The 23612-nt window shown below is 36.4% G+C and overlaps 1 protein-coding gene across 1 annotated transcript in view; it reads right to left on the bottom strand.

Annotated features, from left to right (window-relative positions):
• LOC115441432 overlaps positions 1-23612 on the bottom strand; it is a 180028-nt gene that overhangs the window by 3245 nt on the left and 153171 nt on the right. Inside the window, exons 39-49 of the mRNA XM_037443744.1 lie at positions 16599-16750; positions 12586-12692; positions 12010-12094; positions 11744-11791; positions 10248-10459; positions 6845-6957; positions 6304-6532; positions 4454-4666; positions 3876-3983; positions 1793-1989; positions 290-506 (exon numbers count right to left, since the gene is read on the bottom strand). Coding sequence (XP_037299641.1) covers positions 290-506; positions 1793-1989; positions 3876-3983; positions 4454-4666; positions 6304-6532; positions 6845-6957; positions 10248-10459; positions 11744-11791; positions 12010-12094; positions 12586-12692; positions 16599-16750 — 1681 coding nt within the window. The remainder of the gene's footprint in view (positions 1-289; positions 507-1792; positions 1990-3875; positions 3984-4453; positions 4667-6303; positions 6533-6844; positions 6958-10247; positions 10460-11743; positions 11792-12009; positions 12095-12585; positions 12693-16598; positions 16751-23612) is intronic.

Below are 23612 nucleotides of genomic sequence, written 5' to 3'. Positions count from 1 at the left end.
TTTGATATGGCGATAAGCCAGCTGCTTATTGCACCACTGAATGGATATAGGCTTGGTAAATATTTGCAATAATTGCTGGTTGATGGGGCATAATTCTGTGTAATTGTTACCGATCTATAAACCCATTTGCCATGGAATGAATAGAATATTAGCCGGCTAACATGCCAGCTACATGACATTACGCGTGTCACGGAAAAATAACTTTATTATGTAATAAATATTATGTAACTGTCATGTAGCGGTCATGTTAGCCGGCTAATATATCAAGCATTAGTAGTTAATAACTTACCTCGCTTATGATCACCCATTTGTCATGGTCATTATTGACATGGATCTTGAGCGATGTAACGGGACCAAAGTAATCTGCCACTTCTGCTTTCGCAATCCCTAGATCAGTAAATTTTGTGATCACAGTGTAATCATCTTGGCCATTCTTCTTAAGACTGACGTCTGCATCTTTGAATATGTCATCGAGATGTTCTAAGTTGCCAGAGTAGATAGCAAACCTGTATTTTGGAATTGCAAGCATATCATCATGCAGCTAATGTAGGTGAACATCGATTCACATCGAAGAAGCAAGGCATTTCCATAGATAAGATCTTGTCGGCTTACAACAAATTTTAATAATTATTATGTTATTTATATGAACAATAGTGTCTTAAAACAAAATAGTTCCTGTTAATGCATTGCGTGCTTGATATGAATCGATGTAAAACACAAAATCTAGATACAATTGGCAAGTTCACGTTGCATGCATAATGAAGCAGATAATAAAGAGATATTTAATGCATTGTACTTCGTGAATTAAATTCGGCAAATATTAGACAATGTGTCGCTTCTTATTTTTATAAACATAACCAAAATCTAATGTAATTTCATAACAAATATATTTGTAATGATTTTTATAAGTAATAAAGATAATTTTAGCTACATGTTATTAGGGAGGATCATATTTATTAGCATACTCATGTATCTCCAGTTTATAATATCTAAATCTTGATGATTTCAAAATAAATATTTTTTACATTAAAACACATTCGGTTACATCTTATTCTCATTTACAACTACCTTAACAATACACGATAGCTGCCTATTTTGATTTTAAAGCCATAATAACCAGTTTGACATCGTTTTCACGAGTGGGCGGGAACTCGGGCTCGCCCCTCGCCCCGCCTACTGCGACATATATAATGGATGGAAATGTATCTCACTCTCTATTCACTGCTCCATTTACCAAACAGGGAAAGTATATAGACAATGTACTACTGACCTTGTTTCAGAAATGTGAATGAATGACTCATTTAAATAATTTACTTTCATGTTAAGTCTATTCTTTAAATTAGGGAATAATACTTATGTGTAAATGTATATATTTTGTTAGGGTTGACACGAAATAATACCATGAAATTACATAGATTATGACGCAAACAACATCATTGATAAGTTTACATTTCTGGAACAAGGCTTGATATTCGACAAGAACACAACACTTAATAAGAAGGTACGATTCAAGCAATAGACGATGAAAGGAAAGATGCAACAATTAAACAGTTTATTATGATGGAAAAATTACGAATACTCGTATACCCAAGGAAACATAAATGATCACCCCATTTCGAAACAGCACAAATGTTACCGGACTTATACAAATCTGAAATACCCCACAAACCACTTTGAACAATGCATGGTTGGGACCAATGTCTAACCTTTTAGAAAGAAATTATGAGAGAAGGACAACGATTAGTCATTCACACATGACACACAGTGGTATTATACCGCGACAATAATCTACCTGCGGAGTGCTATTGGCTCTTTGAAGATGAACTCTATGTAATCATCTTTTTTTGGGAATATACCCCAGAAATATGTTTTACCGTTGTAGGCGTCGATAATTTTATGATCGGACTTTTCTTCGATTGTAGTTTTAATATCTATTACAGGAGGATTACTGTGTGGCACAAACGTTGGCAGTGTGCCAAATTTGTTATCCTGTAAAATTTCAGAATATGAGTGTGATTATAGTGATGGGCAGAACGTAATGATATTGTGTTACATCTTTTGAATGATTAGATAACGTCGGGTAGTTTGAAATAATAGGTGTGCAGCGATATACTGTTTTGTTAGACGCAGGCCAGTCTTCAACTCATGGTGATGTGGCCACCATGTTAGGCTTAAATACACCTACCTCCTTCTGTACATGATTGATATTCATGCTCAAGGCGGGATAATATGTAAATTATACAAGAGGTTGTTGTTTAAAAACAATTATTATTACCACACAGTGACTAATAAAATTTGAGTACATACATCAAAGGAAAAAAATAAAGAAATGTGTAAATACTAATAAATTGCTGATAACGTCAAGTAAGTGGGCGTTAGCATCTACATATTCTAAGATTGTACTACTGCTATTAAGAAAGTTTTCATGCGCAATATTCCTTCATGCATTACTCATGCGTTACTTTTCGTGCGCTCGTTGCTGTTTGCTTCCGCGTAAGTCGAGCAGAACAGCGCTGTTACCACTCACACTGCTTTTATACCCTCAACAGTTTTACCATCTCTATGACATATTCTATTTGTACCATCATAGTCTTCAAACTTCATCACCGGCCTGACTGATGAATTAATTATCAAATTCGATATATCATGACTAAATGACTAGTTTCAGGCCTGCCACAAAGTTTGGTATTAGTTGTTCCTAAAATGTTGTTCTTATTTATGGACCTTCAGTCAGGATAAACCATGGCGCAGTTATATACTTACAGAGAAGGAAAAAATAACAATTAATTAACAATAATTATGTACTTTAGGTATTCAATGGCCTTCGTTGTTCTCTTGTCGATAAGAGTTATGGAAGGTGTTGTATAAAACGTAACTATATTTACGGTTGAAAATATTTATTTTTCCCAAAAATTTCCAATTATAATCACTTATAGAGAAAATGCAATAATTAAATAAAATAGCAAATTAGCTTCATTAGTAAAATATATTATAACAGAATTGAGATTTTTTCCTTCCCGCGAAATCACCAGCAATGCTCTGTATAATTCATTCTAAAGTGAATTTACATTAACATATTTGTACCATAAACGCTAAACATTTTTATTACTATCTATTTTGTAATTAATTATATGAAAGACTTTTTCGCAATCTAAATAATTAATAAAATTATCCCAATAATTAATTAATGAAAAAAGGTAATTTTCCCATTAAGGAATCAATTTAACTCTTATTTAAAATCCAAATAAATACATTTATATATGTTCATAAAAAATGGGTGCTATTATAAATCTTATATAAGAATATTATGCCTCATATATAATTATGTTAAATCAGGCTTTACCTATTTTCTTTAAAATATTAAAACTGCAAAGCGCTTCACCTCATTATGCCTTAACGGTCCCACAAATTGTAACTCTATTAACTTTAGTCCAAAAATATAGAATTCTAAATTAGAAATATTTTTTCTGAAATAGCGCTTTAACTTAGTAATCATTAATAATAATTATTAAATATTTTTTTATTAAAATACACGAATAAATATAAGCAATTATTTTAATCATACTGTACAAAAGTACAAAACAGAGGGAGCTTTTTCAGTTTGGACAATGGGAAACCTAACTTTCTTCTTATCTACGTCAATAAATAAAAAAATCATATTTATCTGTTCAAGAATACCTTTAACCTAAATTTATGATGTGGGTCATTAAAAAAAGCCTATCGGTGTCTCTTTAGGCACTTTGAAACAAAAAAGTTCTAGACAACACGACTATAGGCTAATTTGTAACCGAAACCACCGTTGTACTTACAGTAAATCGGGCTATGAGTAGCAGCTATGAGAAATGAAATATGGCATATCTTATAAATACACTTACCTTAACTTTTTGTAGTTTGCCTTTGAGTGATGAGTGTAATCCAATATGTTGGAACAGCGAAGACTTATATTGAATACGGATCTTCGCTTTCTTATCGACACAGTCCTTCTGCAAATAAAATATTAGATGTGGTATATTGGTAAATAAAGCTATTATAACAGTAACAGACAACAGTATATAAGTTCTAGTTAAATACTAGTGTCTAATAGCGATAACGAGTGCCCAAACACTGTTTTCCAGTCAGAAAAATCTTACCTAATGTATTTATTTGTAAATGAGTACTTGACGTTAAGACCACAAACATTGTGCTTGGTTTTGGATGTTAAATTTGTGAGTCATACTGTTAGGGGGCTATAACAAAACACCATCACCGGTCTATTAGACAAGCATATAGTTACCATCACAAACACACCATTAGATTTTGCAGTCAGAATTATAAAGTACAAGATATTCTAGACCACCAAATACAAAAATCACATTGATGACGATCATTATTTCTAATTAAGTAGTAATCAAATGAGGACCATGTAAACCAGTTGCGTTGAACTTATAATATCAATACAATAAATGCTACTTACGGAAATTTTGTCGATGCCACAAGCCCTGTTGGCGATGTAGCTATCGACAAGCCAGTCAAGAGGCATATTGTAGAAGAACAGTTCGAGATAGGCGGTAAAGTGAGCCAGATCAGTTGTTTTAAACATTTTTCCAATACCGCCAATCGGAGAAAAGTCGATGAGGACCCAGTCAGGATGAGATGCCGTCGAGGAAGTGATGAAACCCACAATGTCCTGCAAACCAAACAGTGTTAGATGGGAATAGCTTTGTTGATGAGTGAAAGCAAATGTTCCTGACATCGTTCAGGGAATGGTGTAACAAGCATATATTTTGACATTCTTAATGTTCGCCCTTGCGAGCAACGTGATATTTGTACGTGGTTCTGACAAAGCGCGTTTGAGTAATGTGTCTCACCACTTCGTCTCGTCCATTTATTTAAAGGCTAAAGTTTGCCTATTTTATTCATGTATGACGAAGGGCAAGATGGGTGCTGATTGGCGGCTAGATAAGCCAATGGTGGCATGCCTAGTAACATGTTACCGTAAACTACATTTTATTCCCATTAAAAAAAACTAGTGGACCTGATTACTATGCAAAACTTTTGGAACAAACACCAATTACTTCCGAAGTTTAAATAAATGTGCTCTTTAATACACATTGTATTATTGTCGTCGATCTGTAATTCTGCAATATTTACAATTTGTATGGAATCGGCAGAATCTAGCTAATACTTTACCAATTTTTAAACTGTTTTTAACACGTTTGATGTAGGAGCCAACAACCGCGTATTTTTACAATATTCTAACGATTAGATAATTTACGTATTTAAAAACTATTGCCACAAATATTTATGAACTAGAAGCTATGAAATGAATTCGGGTAAGGTTTAATGTACATTTGACCAATTATCAAAATTTCACAGCTATATACGGGCACTTGATTATCCGTAAGGCAATCCTAATCAATGAACGAACTCTGTGGAATTATAGTTGCGTTACTGATCTGACGTATCGTCTTTGACAACAAATAGAAAATATGTACTTTACTGATATATCTAGGAACCAATCACACACTAGGAACAAACCACAACAAATAGAAAATATGTACTTTACTGATATATCTAAGAAACAAGTTTGATCACATTGCTTGCATTATTATGATTGGTATATTTTCAATCGATCTAAAAATTGTTATCGCGTTTTCCTATTTATTTATTTAGACTATAAAGGGCATGTGCTATAATTAGCACAGGATAATGCCTATGCCAGTCCATGCATGTTAAATTATGTAACCGACATACATCTAAAAAAATATAGTACCATTATGATTCCAATTTCCATTTGTAATTGTAAAACATTATAGTTTATTTGCGAATTACCATAAAACTTCATTAATGTTTCGAGATACGATAAAGGGTTTAATTATAATCGCATATATTGTGTGTTCGGAACATAAAACATTAGTTTTTAGTCGTTCAACGAAAACAAATCTATGGGGAAGTATTACTTGTTCGAATCCAAAAAACAAATCTATGGGCAGCTTAGTATTTATACCCTGCCTAAAGCGCATGCAGACCGAGAACCGTGCGGTCTCTAGGTTTAATTTCTAAATTAAGGGAAACTTAGTTTTCTATATTTATCATCAGATAGCTAATTAAAAAAGAAAAAAAATGTTTATATAGCCACAAAATTCAACTACCAAATGACTAAACAGACAAGGCACACTGCAACTTTGTAAAAAAATCGATAAAATTTTGACAATATCATTTGTTGCTTTCGCGGCGCCAAATTCAACTGAATCTGCATAAGTACAAATCGCTGTTAAGTGCGAAAATTCGCATGGCAGACGGAAACAATACGGAAGAACGTACTTGCATATAATTGGGTTTCGCTACGACGTCGTCCTCCATCATCAGGTAGTGGAGACCCCTGAATCTGGCGACAGACATCAAGAACAGTGCATCCAAGTTTTGCTTCGAGCGCCACTGTACTCGCGATGGTGGGTCGCCCAATGTCACTGGAAGTTTGTCCATGTCCGGATAGAAATTCTTCTCCGGAGACAAAACTTCGATGAGACCGTCTTTCATTTCTTTGTAGAAGCTGAAAACAAGCTTTAGATGGTAGAAGACTTAAAACTATAGATAATGACGGAACAGGATTTAAGTGTCTATGCTTGTAGTGTTTAAGTGGTTACTTTTGTGCGAGAGGGGCTGGTAGAAATATATTGTATCCATCAGGATAACAGCCAACGTATACTTACATAAAAAACCTTCAGACATTTTCCTATTTCGCGCAAATTCCCACGTAGAAGAGCCTTGCCAATTACTGAACATAATTTCAGATTATAGGCAGATAAGGGTCACTCAAATATATTCTACAGACTACAAAATAAATACACTATCAAATACTTACTTCCTCTCGAGCATCATCGACACTTCCAACACGTAGTCAAAGTCCACTTCTCCAATAAATATCATAATCAGAGTATTTCTGTATTCCTCTTCACTCAGTCCCTCCACTAAGAACTGAGGAGGTTTGGACGAAAACTTTCAGGATGTGTGGGGCCCCCTGGCCTGTCAAGGAGTTTAGATGGAAAGGTTTTACACTACAGGGAGTAACGAGGTGCAGTTTGATTTCTGTTAAATGATTAGCTAGGATATCATGATGAGAGAAATCGGTTTTCAGTACAGAGTAACTCAGCTAACAATAAAAATATAATGGAATTACTTTCTGTTTACAATATGGCAATATACCTAGTCTTGCCATAAATATTGTAATAAAGAAAAAAGAAAATTGTTAACTGCAAATAACATTTATTACTTTTACAGTGTGTCAGTTTAATACATAAATATAAAACAATTAAAAAATATAAAAAGCTTATTCGAAGTGGTCTCCATTGGCTGCAATACAGTCCTTTAAACGATGAGGCCAGTTATCAATAGAAGCACGCACTCTTTCCATGGGAAAATTCTTCACTGCCAATCGTATAGATTGTTTTAGGGACTCCAAATTATCATGGCGTTTAGAGCAAGCTGTACTCTCTAAAACTGACCACAAATCATAATCCAGCGGATTAAGATCGGGACTAGACGACGGCCAGTCTTCAGCTCTGATGAAGTCCGAAACGTTCGATTCCAACCAAGACTGCGTGGACCGAGCTTTATGACCCGGCGCCGAGTCTTGCTGGAAGGACCATACTTGGTTATTGAACATGGTGATGTTAAGGGGCTTAACTACCTTCTCAAGAATGGTATCTTGATACACTTGTGCCGATGTTTTGATACCTTTTTCACAAAAATATGGCTCAGTCACTCCTTCATAGCTAACACCCCACCAAACCATCACTGAAGTCGGATAATGTCCACGTTGCACTCTGTCGACTAATTGGGAAGCTTCCTTAGAGCTTTGAGCATAAATACGGTCATTTTGTTTGTTAAAATGTTGCTCAATTGTAAAAATTTTCTCATCCGTAAACAAAATTTTTCTGTGACCTCCCTTTGCGTACCGCTTCAGTAGTTGTTTCGATTTTACCACCCTATTCTTCTTTAAATTATCAGTTAAGAAATGGCCAGTGCGTCTCTTATAGGCTGCAAGTCCTAAGTCATCTTTTAAAATACGCGACATGGTTCTAGGTGCTATCTTCATTTCCCGAGATAAAATCTTTTGCTTTCGGACAGGATTTCTTCGAATTCTTTCCCTTACTGCTTTGACCACCTTTTTCGTACGAACACTACGTGGACGGCCAGATCTTTTTCTGTCACAAACAGAGGAGGTCTCATTGTACCTATTAATAGCCCGGTACACAAACATTTTACTAATACCAAGTGTATGGAGAGTTTTAAAAATTGCATTTGGCTCCATACCTACTTTGTGTAATGCTATCACAGCGATTCGGTTCTCTTTATCACCCCACACCATTTTAATATCGCAAAATATTTTACAATGTATTGGCGCCAAAATGAGAAAACACAATGAACAATCGTATAAAAATGACAGATTCGAAATTCAAATGTAATATTTTTTTATAATTAAGTGTAACAGTATTTATGGCCAGACTAAGTAATTTTAAGATAACAAGTTTGGATGGTTTCTTTTCTGTTCTTGACTTTTGAAATTGCAAGTTCTTTCGATCTAGATTTATTATCTTGACGTGCAAATTAATTAATAAGAATTATGAGATTTCTTGTTATATATCATCTAATTATGTTTCACACCATCCTTGTTTATATTATTATGATAACGACTGATTTCTTGTGACATACAAAAAGTTCGGAGCAAGCCGGCGGAAACCGGGAGACGTATAGCATCTCTAATATCCAACGACATCATCGGCATTATTGCCGCGTGTAGAATGTCTATATGGCATGAATTGATAAAAAAACTACACCTATTTTTATCTAACCCTAGAACCAGGTACTTAATTCTAGTACATTACAATATAGTCATTCCAAACGTGTCCTTGTTGGGAAATGTCGGATTAAAATCATTTTGAATTTTGGATCTTATCCGAACATTTTAAAATGGTGTGGTAAGGTGTATTCTAATTAAATTAAAACATCGATATCTAACCACACCTTTTACAAACAGCATTTAACTAATGAAATATTACAGACCGGTGATTGTGATCTTCTATTCTCTGATTCTGATAAATTATCCCCTTTCCACGCGTTACTGTAAGGGGCCGTTCAAGTATGACGTAACGCAATTTTTGAAGATCTTTGACCCCCCCCCCCCCCATGTAACGCGCCGTAACGTTTTCCTGTACGCAACCCCCCCCCCCCCCAAAGTTATGTAACTCTAAAGTGACATTTTTTTGGAATATTCACAATTATTTTACGCAAAATACCGGAAAATCGCTAAAAAATCTTTGTTATTGTTTTAAAATAAAAAAAACAATGTTACATAACGCTTTATACGAGACACCCCTCCCGCGCCTGTTACGCATCGTAACGTTTTACAAGACCCCCCCCCCCCCAAATTGCGTTACGTAATACTGGAAAGGCCCCTAAGATAAATCAATCTAATAAACTGATCTATATCAACTGATGGATATCGTCGTTGGATCCAGCATTGAGCATCCCCTAATACCTAAGTTATTCGCCTATTACAATAGGCAGGTTATGCCGTGGTGGAATTCTATAACTGCCCCCAAACTACGGAGCAGGTACATACCCGTCACCAAATATAATATTTAACTATAAGTAATTGTAAATAATATGAAGTATATGTGTAAAAAAAAGCGAAATGAATGTCAACAGAAATCAAACAGAAATTGAAAAACTAATATAGTTTAAGAGGTTACAAAAAAATGCCATCTAAACTCTGACAGGCAAGAAAGAATAAAAACAAAAATAATAAGAGTTTTAATAAGCTGAAGCCTCATTATTGACATATTTGTCAGCAAGAATGGCGCTGCTCGATAGAGGTAGAACAAGTGTTCGTTGAAAACCAGCGAAAATCATTATTACTTTTTTTAGCAGTGCATGCAAGATTCTCCTGTTGTTAAAGGCAGCGCAGATAACTTAAAATTAGATTAAACCTGGATGCTTGTTAGCTATTAAAAATAAAAACAAAAAAATATTATTTCGTATGTAGCCTCACGAGCACCATTGATTGGATCAATTTAATATGCATAACAAAGCTCATAGCTTCATCCCCCATGGGGCTGGCAAAGGTACTTCTACTGTACTGCTGCTAAACTTTCTTCCGTCTCACGATGCGAATTCCAATACCAGGCAATTTTTTTGGTTTACGACTTGGAATCCGAGGCTTTCAGCATTAACAACGTGCTTCATCGTAAGGATGTCTAAATTACCTTCAAGGTGGTAGGCAGGTAGTTATCCTTTTCCCGTTTGATACTAGGAATTCCGACAACGACATTGGCTACATCTCTATTTGATTTTATGTAAAATGCCGGTTTGTAATATTTCTCGTTAGAAGTGTAAATGCCATTGAAGTCATTTAGACTTACATAATGTTTTACGTGAGCCCCGTTGACAATTGTTCCTTTGGATGTCAATTCGTAATCTGTAATGAAGAATATTTATGGTATAACAACATGTCAGTACGTGTAAGCATGGCAGAGTAATCGAAGTCATCAGCGGATCCAGTAATACGTGAAAAAGAAAAACCGCCTAGTTTCCTAGACAGTGAGTAAACGCGGATATCGAACCGTGATCTTATTATTTCAATGTTTGGCTGGATCGGATATGTGACACTTGTTCTTGTGCAGGGTGATTTTGACATTGCGTCAATAAATGGAACCACATACTCCTCTTTACCTTTGCTAACGTTGTGCCAAAAATCCGACTATAACGAATATGTCCACAAAAAATCCGGTTTTCTTTTCTGAGTTTTTATTCATTTTGTTGTTCAGTGCGAATATATCATGTGCCTGAGCGTATTTCTGAGTAAAAGTTTGATGTTATCGCTGCAACGAATTCTTGTAGAGCAGCAGTAGTGGCATGCCATTAAAAGCCATGTAAAATTAAAATGACTTTTCCATAATATATATTTTGTTAGAAACTTACAATTTTATTTTACGCCTACGGTTCGAGTAACTGATTGTAAAGTGCTATTTACAAGAAGTTAGGTATGTGACTACATTTAGTAACGCAATATCAAAATGACCCTCTATAATGTACCGGTATTCTTGGCTGATATATAGACGTGGTGTCCGATCAACCTTAAACATTTTAAAACATGCAGTCGCTCAAGCATCTGCTACACGATAATATGCACACGTTTCTAATAAAATAGACTAGCACAGATAAAAAAAAATCGCAAAGCGTCATTCGCCCTCTGTATATTTACTATGAAACTACGTCCATTATGGCTCAGCAGAAAGTTGATTTAGCGGCAGGCGGGGCTGCCTTTCATACTATAAGCAACTCTAAGTAGTTTAAGATAATGTTAAAATAACTGAAAATAATATTAAAGTCATTCGCATGATAGTACATTTTCTACTTTTTATAGCAGGAAGTAACTAAACTTTGTACTCGTCAAAGAATTATATGCATAAAATACGCATATTGATCAGGAACCACAAAATAAATTTATAAGTAAACTGTTTAGTGTTTTTTTAAGAATTTTGATAGACAGAAATTAACTACAAATGCGTAATAGCGGCTCGCAGCGTCAACTAAAAAATCTTATCAATACAACACATAATATAAAGTAGTCGCGTTGCTTTGTCAGTCACACATACAAAATTAATATACTCCAAAAATTACAAATATAAAAGTAACTACAATTTTATAAATATCCTAGCATATTAAAAAACCTCTAAGAGCATGCATTTTGATAACTCACCAGGCAACGGCGTTGGTGTGTAATGAACACTTGTATTGTTTTTCAGTCCTAAAAAATATTTTTTTTCTTAACGCACCATATAAATCATTGTATTATATTATAAAATATCTATTGCATGCCATAGATGTCTACCTACTACCTAATAAATTCGCAGAACAGTTGGAATACAGTGCGTCATCAAATTATATAAACATATAAAATTATATTGTTGTACCGGTATTTCGCTGGAAGTTTAAACAAAAAAGAAATAAAAAATAATACCATACCAGTCAAGTTTTTAAGCAGCGACGTAACTTGTGGGCTCTCAGTGGTCGAGTTAGCCTCGCTGTCGTTCCGACTATGGATCTCATCCTGAAAACGACTCATCCACATTGATCTGCTGTGATTTTGAGGGGTGATGAATAGATGGAGCTTGAATGACCACCTGATAGAGGTCGAAGAAGTTGTTGGATGCTGGCTTGATGGTCGGTATGGAAATCTTTTAGTATTGTGATGAGCAGAAGAAATGCCGTGGCTGATAATAATGAAGATGGTGATGAACTGTTACTAATTGCACTAAATCATCAGGCAGCTTTATGAGAAGCTGAGACTTGCAAAAAGCAAGATTGTTGTGTTTTGAAGAGTGTTTTCTTTGCCGTGAAAGGCAGACGAGTTGTTGGTCTACCTCACTAAAGAGACGTCAACATAGTAGGTCCGATCCCGGTCAAATAGAAAATCTTAAAAATTATTGGATCTGGAAATGGTCCAATAGCAGTATTTAGACGTTGACCTGAGACCTAAGAAACTATGGCGAAGTTGGGCGATGATAGAAGTCATTGAAATATAACATTAATAGCCCTCACCTTTAAAGAATTTACTATTTTCTGTTCATTTTTGTATTGGGATTGCAAATATTGCATTCTATGTCTCATATTTGCCAATTGCTGCATTATTTTATGTTCATCTGTAGCTGGAAAATAAGGCATTTGTCATCCCTTTGTTTAAATGTATGTTTCTGAACTGACAATGTAAGTCGTTTGAATGGCTCTATATTATTATTTTATCAACTATCTTGGTATATTCATTTCATTATCAAAGTCTATATCTTTCAGACTGATTTTCAAACCATAAATTATAATTTAATGAAATTATAAATAAAATTAAAATTATAAACAGTGCAATTTATAGTATTATAGATAAAAACTACTCAATGTGTTTCAAATTATAAAGGAGTCATGCTCTATATATTGATTTGAAATTATATGGGTCTAAATATAAGAACTATAATTGACTTTCACCTTCAAAAAAATATATTTTGGATCACACATTTGCCGGTGCAGGGATTGAACCCGCGACCTTTTTTTATTGCTTTGAATGACGAGATGAGCTTGCCGTTCACCTGATGGTAAGCGATACGACCGCCCATAAACAGTAGAAATACCAAAACCTTGAATTATAAAGTATAGTTTGGTATTCCACTGCGCTCGCCATCCTGAGACATGAGGTGTTAAGTCTTATTATGTCCAGTAGTTACATTGGCTACAATGTCAAACCGGAACACAACAGTGACTACACACTGCTGCTTAGCGGCAAATAGACATTGCGGTGGTTCCTACCCAGGCGGACTCTCACATGTGAGAGACTTACCACCGGATAAATTATAAATTCGCTGAAATATTGCTACGGTAGGCAATAAGTCAAAATGACCGTATATATTGACATAAAGTCTACCAAATATTTTTAGGCATCAATGAATACATTCATGCAAAATTCATGCTCTAAATAAACACACTAGATATTTAAGACTATTATGGTCAAGGAAATAGTTGGTCAGGTAATGCAGTTACAGTAATATAAAGCCAATGTCCATCTAGTTAGATTAAAACATGTAAATGTATCTATGAAATTCTTTCAAATCATATTTGTAGAAATAGTATTAATGCGGTATGTATATATTGCATATCGACTAGCTGATCCGACAGACGTTATTCCGTAACTATAAATACGTGCGCATTCTGCCAATCCCTGACAATTCTTTCAAACAACTGGCAATTATGTAAAATTAATACTTTCGTGCCCGAAATGGCGATAGGCTCGCCCCCTATCACATCCTGGGACGGAACACACTCGGCGAAAAGTGGGTGCCTTGGTTGCACCTCTGCATACCCCTTCGGGGATAAATGCGTGATGATGTGTGTGTNTGTAATACTTTCCTTAATTTTTTTTTTTAATTTTCTAATGTTTTGCTTAACTTCCTTAAATTTTCTTTCATGAGAACCTTGACAATAATTACCACTACAAAAAAGAATTAGCGAAATTGTTCCATCCGTTCACGCGTGATGCGATGACAAAAGGAAATAGAGATTTATTTTTAATATATAGATTTAATTAAAAGAAAAGGAAGTAGCATTTCGCAAGATATAATTATCTGATTAATTTGATACTGGCAATAGACATTAGACTTTTTTGCATGTACATGTTATTTTTCAAATATGACAGCGACTTAGGAATGGAGAAAGAGAAAAATAGAAGCCTTAAACCTAACATTCACTTATATATTTGCATGCACAATTTACAATTAAATACATTGCCTCGTCCCAAGACTTGAATTGCGAAGAGAGCCACGCTATAAACTACTATAATCTTTTAATATTCTAACCGTCACTTCACATACGACAATACTGATATCAAACAATAATCAACTGATGCCAAACTGACTGTGTAACTGCTAATTGATACTTTTGTTATAATAAAGTCTTGAGGCGGGGCGAAATAATAATGGAGAAAGTATTAAGAAAGATCTTAATCTCGAAAAATATAAATTCAGATACCATAAAATCCCGTTGGCTTTACATAGATAATGACAAAGCCTGAATGAGTGCCGATCGAGCAGCAACCACGAGTAAGTGCATGGAAAATATATAAAAATGTCTTAGTAACAGTACTTAATATTTAAATAAAAGATCGTTTTCAATAATCGATCCCAATCTCGATCTTTAATCTGGATCCAAAAACGAACCAATAAAAATAAAATGTAATTTACTTGAGCGATTATTTTATAATTCTAGCTCGTTTCATTTAATTCTATAATATATTAATTGTTTAGTATTTATTACATTTCCCTCTTTTGTTTTCGCTGCCATTTTTATGTGTTATACAAGTATGTATCTGGAAACTTTTAGATTGTGCGTTACCTTTTTATTAAGATTATATGTGATTATATGTAATTGGTCTCTTCGTTTCCTTAATAAATAAAAAAATTGCAATCATGTAAAAAAACGTTATTTTGATTGGTCCATTTTTGAGATAGATTGAAAAATTGGATTGGGAACGTGCATTGAAAATTGCTGTTATATACACAGCATAACTAAATAATCTTTGAGGAAATAAAATTTAATATGACGTTCAACGTTTAACTGAAACAAGGGAGGGAAATTTATAAAGACAATAATTATTTATTATTATAATCGACGTTCGCTATAAACAATGCCAATACATAACTTCGGGTCAAAGGTAAGGATAATATAATCAACACAAGATTCAGTCCTCGTGTAACGTCAATAAGGCCTATATTGCTCTGACACCTTCCATTAGAAATCTTGTAAATCAGGATCGGCAGTGGAATGCATTTTGTAACATAAAATGTTGAAAGGCGGGGAGTCTTTGGAAATTGTAATCTGTCTTAAGCCAGCAATGAGATTTACAAAAAAATTGTGAGCTGGGAGTTATAATTGTTCGCTTCTATCTATTACAACTATAAAGTATTAATACGAATGTTAGATGTTTCATATTTATCTGATCAATCAACAATATCACTAACTTGACTTCCGGCCCTCTCGCCTACAACATTGCGAAAAACTGCTTGAAATTTGGGATTTCTATTAAGTATATTAATTTATTAATTAAGCTATTTATACTTATTAGATTTACCTTTTTTTGGAATGACAAAGGAAAAAGAAAATTTTACGTTAAATTCAGAGTACACATAAAATTACGTTAGATTTTAAGCGACTGATTTTAAACACAATACATATTTACCAAATGAGGTTGCAGTCCCCATATGTTTTAAACATTACATTTTCTATATAATCCATAATGTTTCATCTATGCCCTATATAATTATATAAAGCTGAAGTGGTTGTTTATTTGTTTGAACGCTCTTATCTCAGGAATTACTGGTTCGAATTGAAAAATTCTTTTAGTGTTGGATTGCCCGTTTATCGAGGAAGGCTATAGGCCATATAACATCACGCTATGATTAATAGAAGCGGAGTATTCATGAAAAATGTCGCGGAAACGGCGAAAATTGATTCCTTTTGAGAGCCTCCGTAGCATGGGCTGCGTAAACGGTTAAAGTTACTCAACAACCATGGATGACGGAATTGTCTTACGCCGCATCCGTCTGTCTATTTGAACGTGTAAATTAAAAAATTACCCAACGAATTTTGATTAATTTTTTTATGGAAATAATTCGAGATCCTGGGAAGTGGGAATTTCCTATCCTGAGATAATATATAGCGAAACTATTTCCTTGACTTCCTTCGACGGGACCTTGGTAACTTCCTATCCCGAGAAAAGAAATAGCGAAATTTTTATCCAAGAAAACTTTTTCCCGGTAAAATCAGAGTGAACATCATATTAAAATAGTATAAGTCGATTACAGAAAGGTAGCACTTAGTAGTACTAGTGAGAACCAGTACAAATTAATTTTACATAATTTTAATTGAAGTGACATATACACAGATGTCAACAAAACATCACGCTCTATTTTTTAAGGTTGATGCGTGAGCCCCACGTGAGCCATGCATCCTCATGGAGACTGACGTATGTTCATGTACAGATCTTCGGTAATCGACTTATATAAATAAAAACGCACGTGTAAAAAGGTATATGTAACTGCTTATGATGGCCAGCAAACAAGCTACTGCAATGATCTTGCAACAACATTGCATAAATCTTCGCGTTATACACTTAGGCATTGTGGACTTGCGCCTACGGAATTCCCAGGAACGATTATTGGCTGCAGGCCTGTGGAAGATAAAAATTATATGCTTTAGCAATTATATAAGTACATAATTTGACCGCCTTTGTGGCGTAGTTGTAGTGCATGCGCATTACGAGTACGGCTATAGCGCTGAGAACCTACCTGAGTTCAGAATCCGTACCACCAATAATAAAGACTGAGTTCTTCTATTTTAAAAATTGCTCGGTCTCAGCTCAGAATCAGAAAGTTGGCGGCGTGATACCCCCGTGCTTCTCAGTGCACGTAAAGTCGTTGGTCCTGCACCGGATCTCTCTCCAGTCCTATCGGATTTTTTTATAGACTTTCCCGCCCTCACACCCACCACTACAACTCCTGTAAGCCAGGATCAGCAGTGGCACGCATTTTGTGACACCGAGCAGTGAAGCTCGGCGAGTCTCAGGGAAAACTAATATGTCATTATCCCGCAACGAAATTAATCAAATAGAAAAAATAGGGAGGAGTTGGAAATATTAATTGTCCACTTCCCTCCAGAGCAATGCGGGTGACAAAATCATGATGTAAGGAGGCGATTTAACCTCAAGGATAGGGACGTTTACAACTAGATAAGCTAGTTATAAAGCACCACGGATAAAATTAAATGAAAGGGTCCTATCACATGAGCTGTTAGATTTGATTACAATAGGCATGGCAAAAGCGCCGGAAAGCACGGAAATTCCGTCTAGTCTCAACAAGGTCCATGTAGTATACAACCCCAGATGTTATTTGCATACTGTTTAACATGATGTTGCGCTCTTCATGCCAGAGACCACACTCCCAAAGTACGTGATGAGCAGATTGTTCAACCTCGTAACCAGGTGTAGAGCATGGGCACGCAGGAGAATCAACCAGCCTAAATGAGAACAGTTTACCCTTAAAATTACCATGGTCGGTAAGAAATTGCGATACACAGTAATCTATTTCTAGTCAAGTTTTAATTAGGCGATCGCGAACGTACGGAAAGTATTTATATAAATGACGCCCTTTCGAAGACGAGTCCCACCTACATTGCCATTCATTTAATAACTCGTTGTGTACATCAGTGTGCGTTTTAAATAGTCTATCGATTCTTAAGAGCTCGCGAGACGTAAGAAACTTTTTATATCCTCTCTGGTTGAGTAATACATAGCGGCGCGACGCTGTACCTCCAAATCGACAGGGAGTACACCCGCGAGGACAGGCAAAGCTTCTGTACTAACAGTTCTATACGCCTTGCACAAGAATATCAACGCCAATCGTTGACTCTGGAGCAGTTTCCTGCGCACAGCACCGATAGTTGCCCTATCGGCCCATACAGGTGATCCGTATGTAATGCAAGCTAAGTAAGTCGCTCCATAGATGATTTTGAGCGTAGTGAAAGACAGTCCCCACGTAGAGGTCGATATCCTTGTCAAGGCGTAAAAGTTACGTTTTGATTTTTCCCCGACGTTTTTATATGCTCTAGAAAGGAAAAATTTCGTTCTAAAATCAAACCTAAATAACAAACCGATTCTTTCCTTTTTACAACAATATTATTAAATTTTATTCGCGGCGGTGATTTTAATATACCTTTTAAAAGCAGTTGGAACGTTTTGTGAGGTGCGAATGTAAGGCGATTTCTTTCACCCCATTCAGATATTAATTGTAAACACGTATCCGCCAAACTTTCAAGCCCCGATCTACTATTAGATTCTATTAGTAAAAGGCCGTCATCCGCATATCCGGTTAAAGTGCATCCTACAGGTAAGGGAATTGAAAGAAAATCATCAAAGCTCAAATTCCATAAATAAGGACCTACAACTGAGCCTTGTGGACATCCCATACTCAGCGACTTCGACACGGCATGGTGGCCGAGTTTCAGTTTGGATGTTCCGTACGAGAAGTATGAGTAAATTAGGGAATATATATTCCTATAGCAGCCTCGTATTTTTAACTTAAGAAGTATCATAGGCCACCAAGCATTGTCGAAGGCACCGGAGATGTCTAAGAAGATACCGAGTACATATTTATGTTCCGATATACTTACTGTTCTTCTAACCGATATTGCCGCGTCTGTAGTCGACCTACCTATGGTAAATCCGAATTGATTTTTGTGAAATACTGGTCCGCCCGGTAGCAGACGAGGGACAATGAGGCGTTCTAGAAGTTTACCTAAAGATGGTAACAACGTAATAGGTCTATATGACTTGGGATCATCGGGAGCCTTGTCGCCACTTTTAGGTATTATTCGAATGAAACCGGAGCGCCATATTCGCGGAAATATACCTTCAGCAATACATCGGTTAAAGACAGATAGTAACGAATCTCCGGCTGATTTACACGCTTCTTTAATCATCTTGTTAGACACTTTATCCTCGCCGGAGGCTTTGTTTAACGGCAGAGATGCAACAATGGCAATAAATTCATCTAATGTCGCAAGGTTTGAGACTGGAGAGTTTGGCAATTCCGCGGCCCACATTCTAATTTGGTTGTGATAATTGTTGTCATTAATAATATCATCGGGTATAAGTGAATGCAACAGTGCTTCCGTAGTCTCCTCAATACCAGTCGTATAGCTATTATTAAATTTAATATTATCGATGTAAGATAAATTAATTGGTCTATTTGCTTTAAACTCTTGGTATAAAGGAGACCACGGGCCCTCCTTATCTAACCGCGCGGCGATTTTACGCAATAAATTACCTTTCGATTTTTGTACTGCTGCTCTATAGTGCGACCTGGCAATTTTAAGTTCATTAAAAGCAGATGTAAAAGTGTCACCTGTGACACAACGCTTTTTAAGCCTATTAAACCTCCTGCGCGCCCTACGAAAAATTCGGCGTAGGTGGACTAGATTTTCGTTCCACCAATCACATCTACGAGTATTTGTAATTGAACCTCGACCGATAGCAACATCTGCACAGTATGTGAACGTGGCCGACATAAGTTCAGCACATGTTTCAGGTGAGAGATCATTGCGAGTAAAATCTCTGGCATGTCTAGCAAATAAAGAGCTAAAAAAGTCCCAGTTAGCCCCTTTAGTTTTATATCTAAAATCATAGTTGTTATGAATAAAACCTTGTGTCAATCTAGGCAAGAATTCGTACACAATCAGGCGATGGTCACTACATGACGCATCCGGCAGGACACGCCACCTATCTAGTCGAACGTCTCCACTAGAAAGTGTGACGTCAATAGAAGACTCGCCCGTAGGGCTACAGTAAGTTGGTGGTGCATCGGGAGTATTGTGAATACCAAGATTCATCTCTGCGATGAAATCTTCGACGGCGCAACGCCGATCGGTATCGGTGGATCGATATTTGCCATACCAAAGAGTAGATGACGCATTAACGTCAGCGCCTATAATTACTTTACGACCTGCAAGTGATCGTAAAACCTGGCGGAGATGGTGTATATGTGGTCCTACCGGGTCCGAGTATTGAAAGTAACAGCTCACTATGAAAACCTTACAGCTCGGATTTGAAACCTCCGCGACTGCACAGTGTGACGTCATGAGATTACGCACTGAAGTTACAGTGAAATTAGAGTTCGCTACATAAATGCCAGCTCGTGAGCTGCTATCAAGCTGTACGACTCTGCTACGCAATCGAGCGTGTTGATATTGTTCCTGTACAAGTACAACGTCGAGTTTATAATCCCGAACTAACGTATCTAATTCCGACGTCGCCACCCTATCGTTGTGGAGATTTAATTGTCCGATAATAAAGTTATCCATATTAAATTTATTTAATAATTAGTTGACAAAATGAGGGTTTCTAATTTATGTTTGTATGACGGACATTCCTGAGACCCACAGCGATGGTCGTGGGGTTTCTTAAAACGTTTGCAAGTTGCGCATACGGGCTTAAAATCACGATTGTCCTTATGTGGACAAGCCTTGGTTTCATGTGCCTCGGCACAAACGGCACAAGTTGGTGTTTTAATGGTGCAGAACTTATGCACATGCCCGTATTGTTGGCAATTGAGGCAGCGGACTATCTCGACGTCATCAATAATCCTGCAAGTTGCCCAATCTATAAATAGTTTGTCTTTGGTCGCAACTAGATGTTTTCTTACTTCCGAATCAATTTCCACGCCTATCCATTTACGTCCGTGTTCCAAACTACGTCGCCGAACGATTTTTACGGATTTAATGAAATCGTCCTCCTTAATTGGCATTTCATCCTTAATATTTTGCCGATACAAAGCTGTTAAAAACGGTTTGTCTTCCATTGAGGATGGGACATCTTTAATTAAAATTCGCGGACGTCGACCTTTTGGTTTCTCTAAACGTAAACCAGCTGATTTTAATGCATCCACCGACTGGAGTTTGTGAATCTGACGTTCGTTGGCAACGCGAAGTACAACGCCAGCTTTCGCGGTTTTTTTAACGCCTACGATTTGAAACCCGTCGTCGCTAGGTTTAATTGCATTAAACAGCGCCTGTTTCGTGGCAGACGATGACGTGAGATCAGCTGTCCGCTCGCTAGTCGGGTAAGCCACTACGCACGGGAGAGGCGCGCGAGGCTCCATTGCCGGGGCTTGTTTTGGCAGACGGAGCTTAACGGAACTCGCGTAGGTCATTTTGCCGTCCGCTTTGGGTGGAGTAGGACGGGGACAAGTCTTGATACCTTCTAGCTCCCGTTGCGCATTGGCTAACTTGGTTTCGTTGCACGATGACTTTAGGGCCAACACCGAAACGATTGCTGTGATGCGCTGAGTAAAGTCCATTATCGCAGACTTATTCGCGACGTTCATACGTGAACCCTGATCATTCACGAGTTCATTTATTTTGGACAAATAATTTGCGGCCTCAGAAACCAAATCGCAATAATTATCCTCTTTTTCAATGTTATCGTCGGACCTAGGCGAAACCGTATTTTGAGATGCGGATCGATTTATTTCCGGTGAAGCATTGATTGACGGCGAATTTTCACTAAAAAGTCGCTTGGGTTTTGCGGAAGAAGGCGATCTCGATATTATTCCGCTTTTACGAAAAGGGTTTGGACCCCGATCAGGCGGGTCGTCGTTATTATTTGGCATGTTAAATTGAATTAAACGCTATTAAAAATACTAAGTTAAATGGCAAATACACGGAATAGAAATACTTATTACCTTTACGGCAACGGGCCAAGTACCCTCACAATAAAAATAAAAATAAAAGCACTTACCGATGAAACAATTTGATAATTATTTCAAAAATCCGAAATAAAACACTCAAAAACTTACGGACCGTAGTACACAGAACAACACCACACAACCAGAAACAGCCCACGAGCCGATAATCAAACCCTAAACGCAATTTGCACAATTTTAATAATCAGTGCGTAAGTACGTCACCGCACCGTGCGCGCGCGCGGAGGGAAGTGGACTATCGGATTGTCCACTCACCGGAAAATGAGAGTAAAAGAACAGAAAAAGCACCTTTGTATTCACACATTTGTGCGCTATTATATCTCCTGCGAACCTGGCTGATTTCCGTTGAGATTGGCTGGAGTGGCCGAAATTCGGCTAGGAGGAATTCATTCATTCAAATACATAATATGCAACATAGCATAAAAAAAATGCTCATAATAAAAAAAAATATGTAAATGGCATTGAAACCAATTATTATGATAACAGAATTATGGACTGACAGGTCCGTCTGTGCATGTTTAGGCGGGGGAAATGTTCAGGAGTGGATTATATGTGGCTGGTGATGCTAATCATAAACTTTATGCGTCTGCGCGCCTTCTATTGTAATATCACTAGAGTTTTTGCTCGCAATATACAAAGTCACTTTGACGTTGCGTTACTAAATGAAACCACACACTCGTCTTCATCTTTGCTGACATTGCGTGTATTAAATATTAATGGATGATCCATTAATATCTAATATTTTCACGAAAAATCCTGAGTTTTAGTTTTAAATTTTTTGTTAATTTTGTAGTTGAGTGCGAATATAGAGTTTGCATGTGTGTATTTCTGACTGAAAGTATGTTGTTGCCACTGCGACGAATTCTCTTAGGGTAGTGGGAGTGGCTTTAGGGCGCGTAAAATTGAAATAAACTTTTATTAATATTTATTTTGTTCGAAACATACACTTTTTTATTTTACATCTACGGCTCGAGTAACTTATTAAACAGTGTTATTTCCAAATAGATAAGTATGTGGTTTCATTGAGCAACGCGATGTCAAAATGACCCTGTATATTTTTATTTTATTTTATTTATCACACAAAACAGGTTATAATCGGGCACACATTGTATACAAAATAGCTTAAAGTTTTTTAACATAATTATAACCTAAAACTTGTGTTCCAAAATTAATATTAAATATTAACGAGATAACAAAGGTGTAATTATCTAATCGTAAGAAAGATTATATTATTATCGCCTGACCACGAAAATGAAAACCTCGTAACTACCAACCATATCCTACTTAATCATTACTTAAGCTATACTTACGAATACTATTACAGTTTTATTTCACAATAAAAAGGCCGTCCTTGAGTACGGCGTAGGACAAACTGCGATACGAACATTTACGAACGGAAAATACGTTACACGATTATCGGAAAGTAATGTGTTTATTACTTTTAATATACAATGCCCCTAGACCGATGTGGTGGACTAACGCCCAAGGCATTTCGGTAGAAAGATCGTCCTAGCGGGGGATAGTCTTTTTTTTATTGCTTTGAATGACGAGACGAGCTTGCCGTTCGCCTGATGGTAAACGATACATAAACAGTAAAAACACCATCCAACACTTTGAATTACAAAGTATTGGTCGGTATTTGACTGTGCTGACTATCTTATGAAATCAGATGTTCTTATTATGTCCAGTGGCCCTACTTCGAAAAACGAACACCGAAACGTCGTTCCGAAACGAAGAAACGACGAAGTTCGGATTTAACCGTACTACCAAATTACT

This window comes from Manduca sexta, chromosome 27 (assembly GCF_014839805.1).
Source record: "Manduca sexta isolate Smith_Timp_Sample1 chromosome 27, JHU_Msex_v1.0, whole genome shotgun sequence".
In the NCBI taxonomy this organism is placed as follows: Eukaryota; Metazoa; Arthropoda; class Insecta; order Lepidoptera; family Sphingidae; genus Manduca; species Manduca sexta.
The sequence above is the reverse complement of the archived record's forward strand: the minus strand, read 5'-3'. Positions and strand labels throughout refer to the sequence as shown.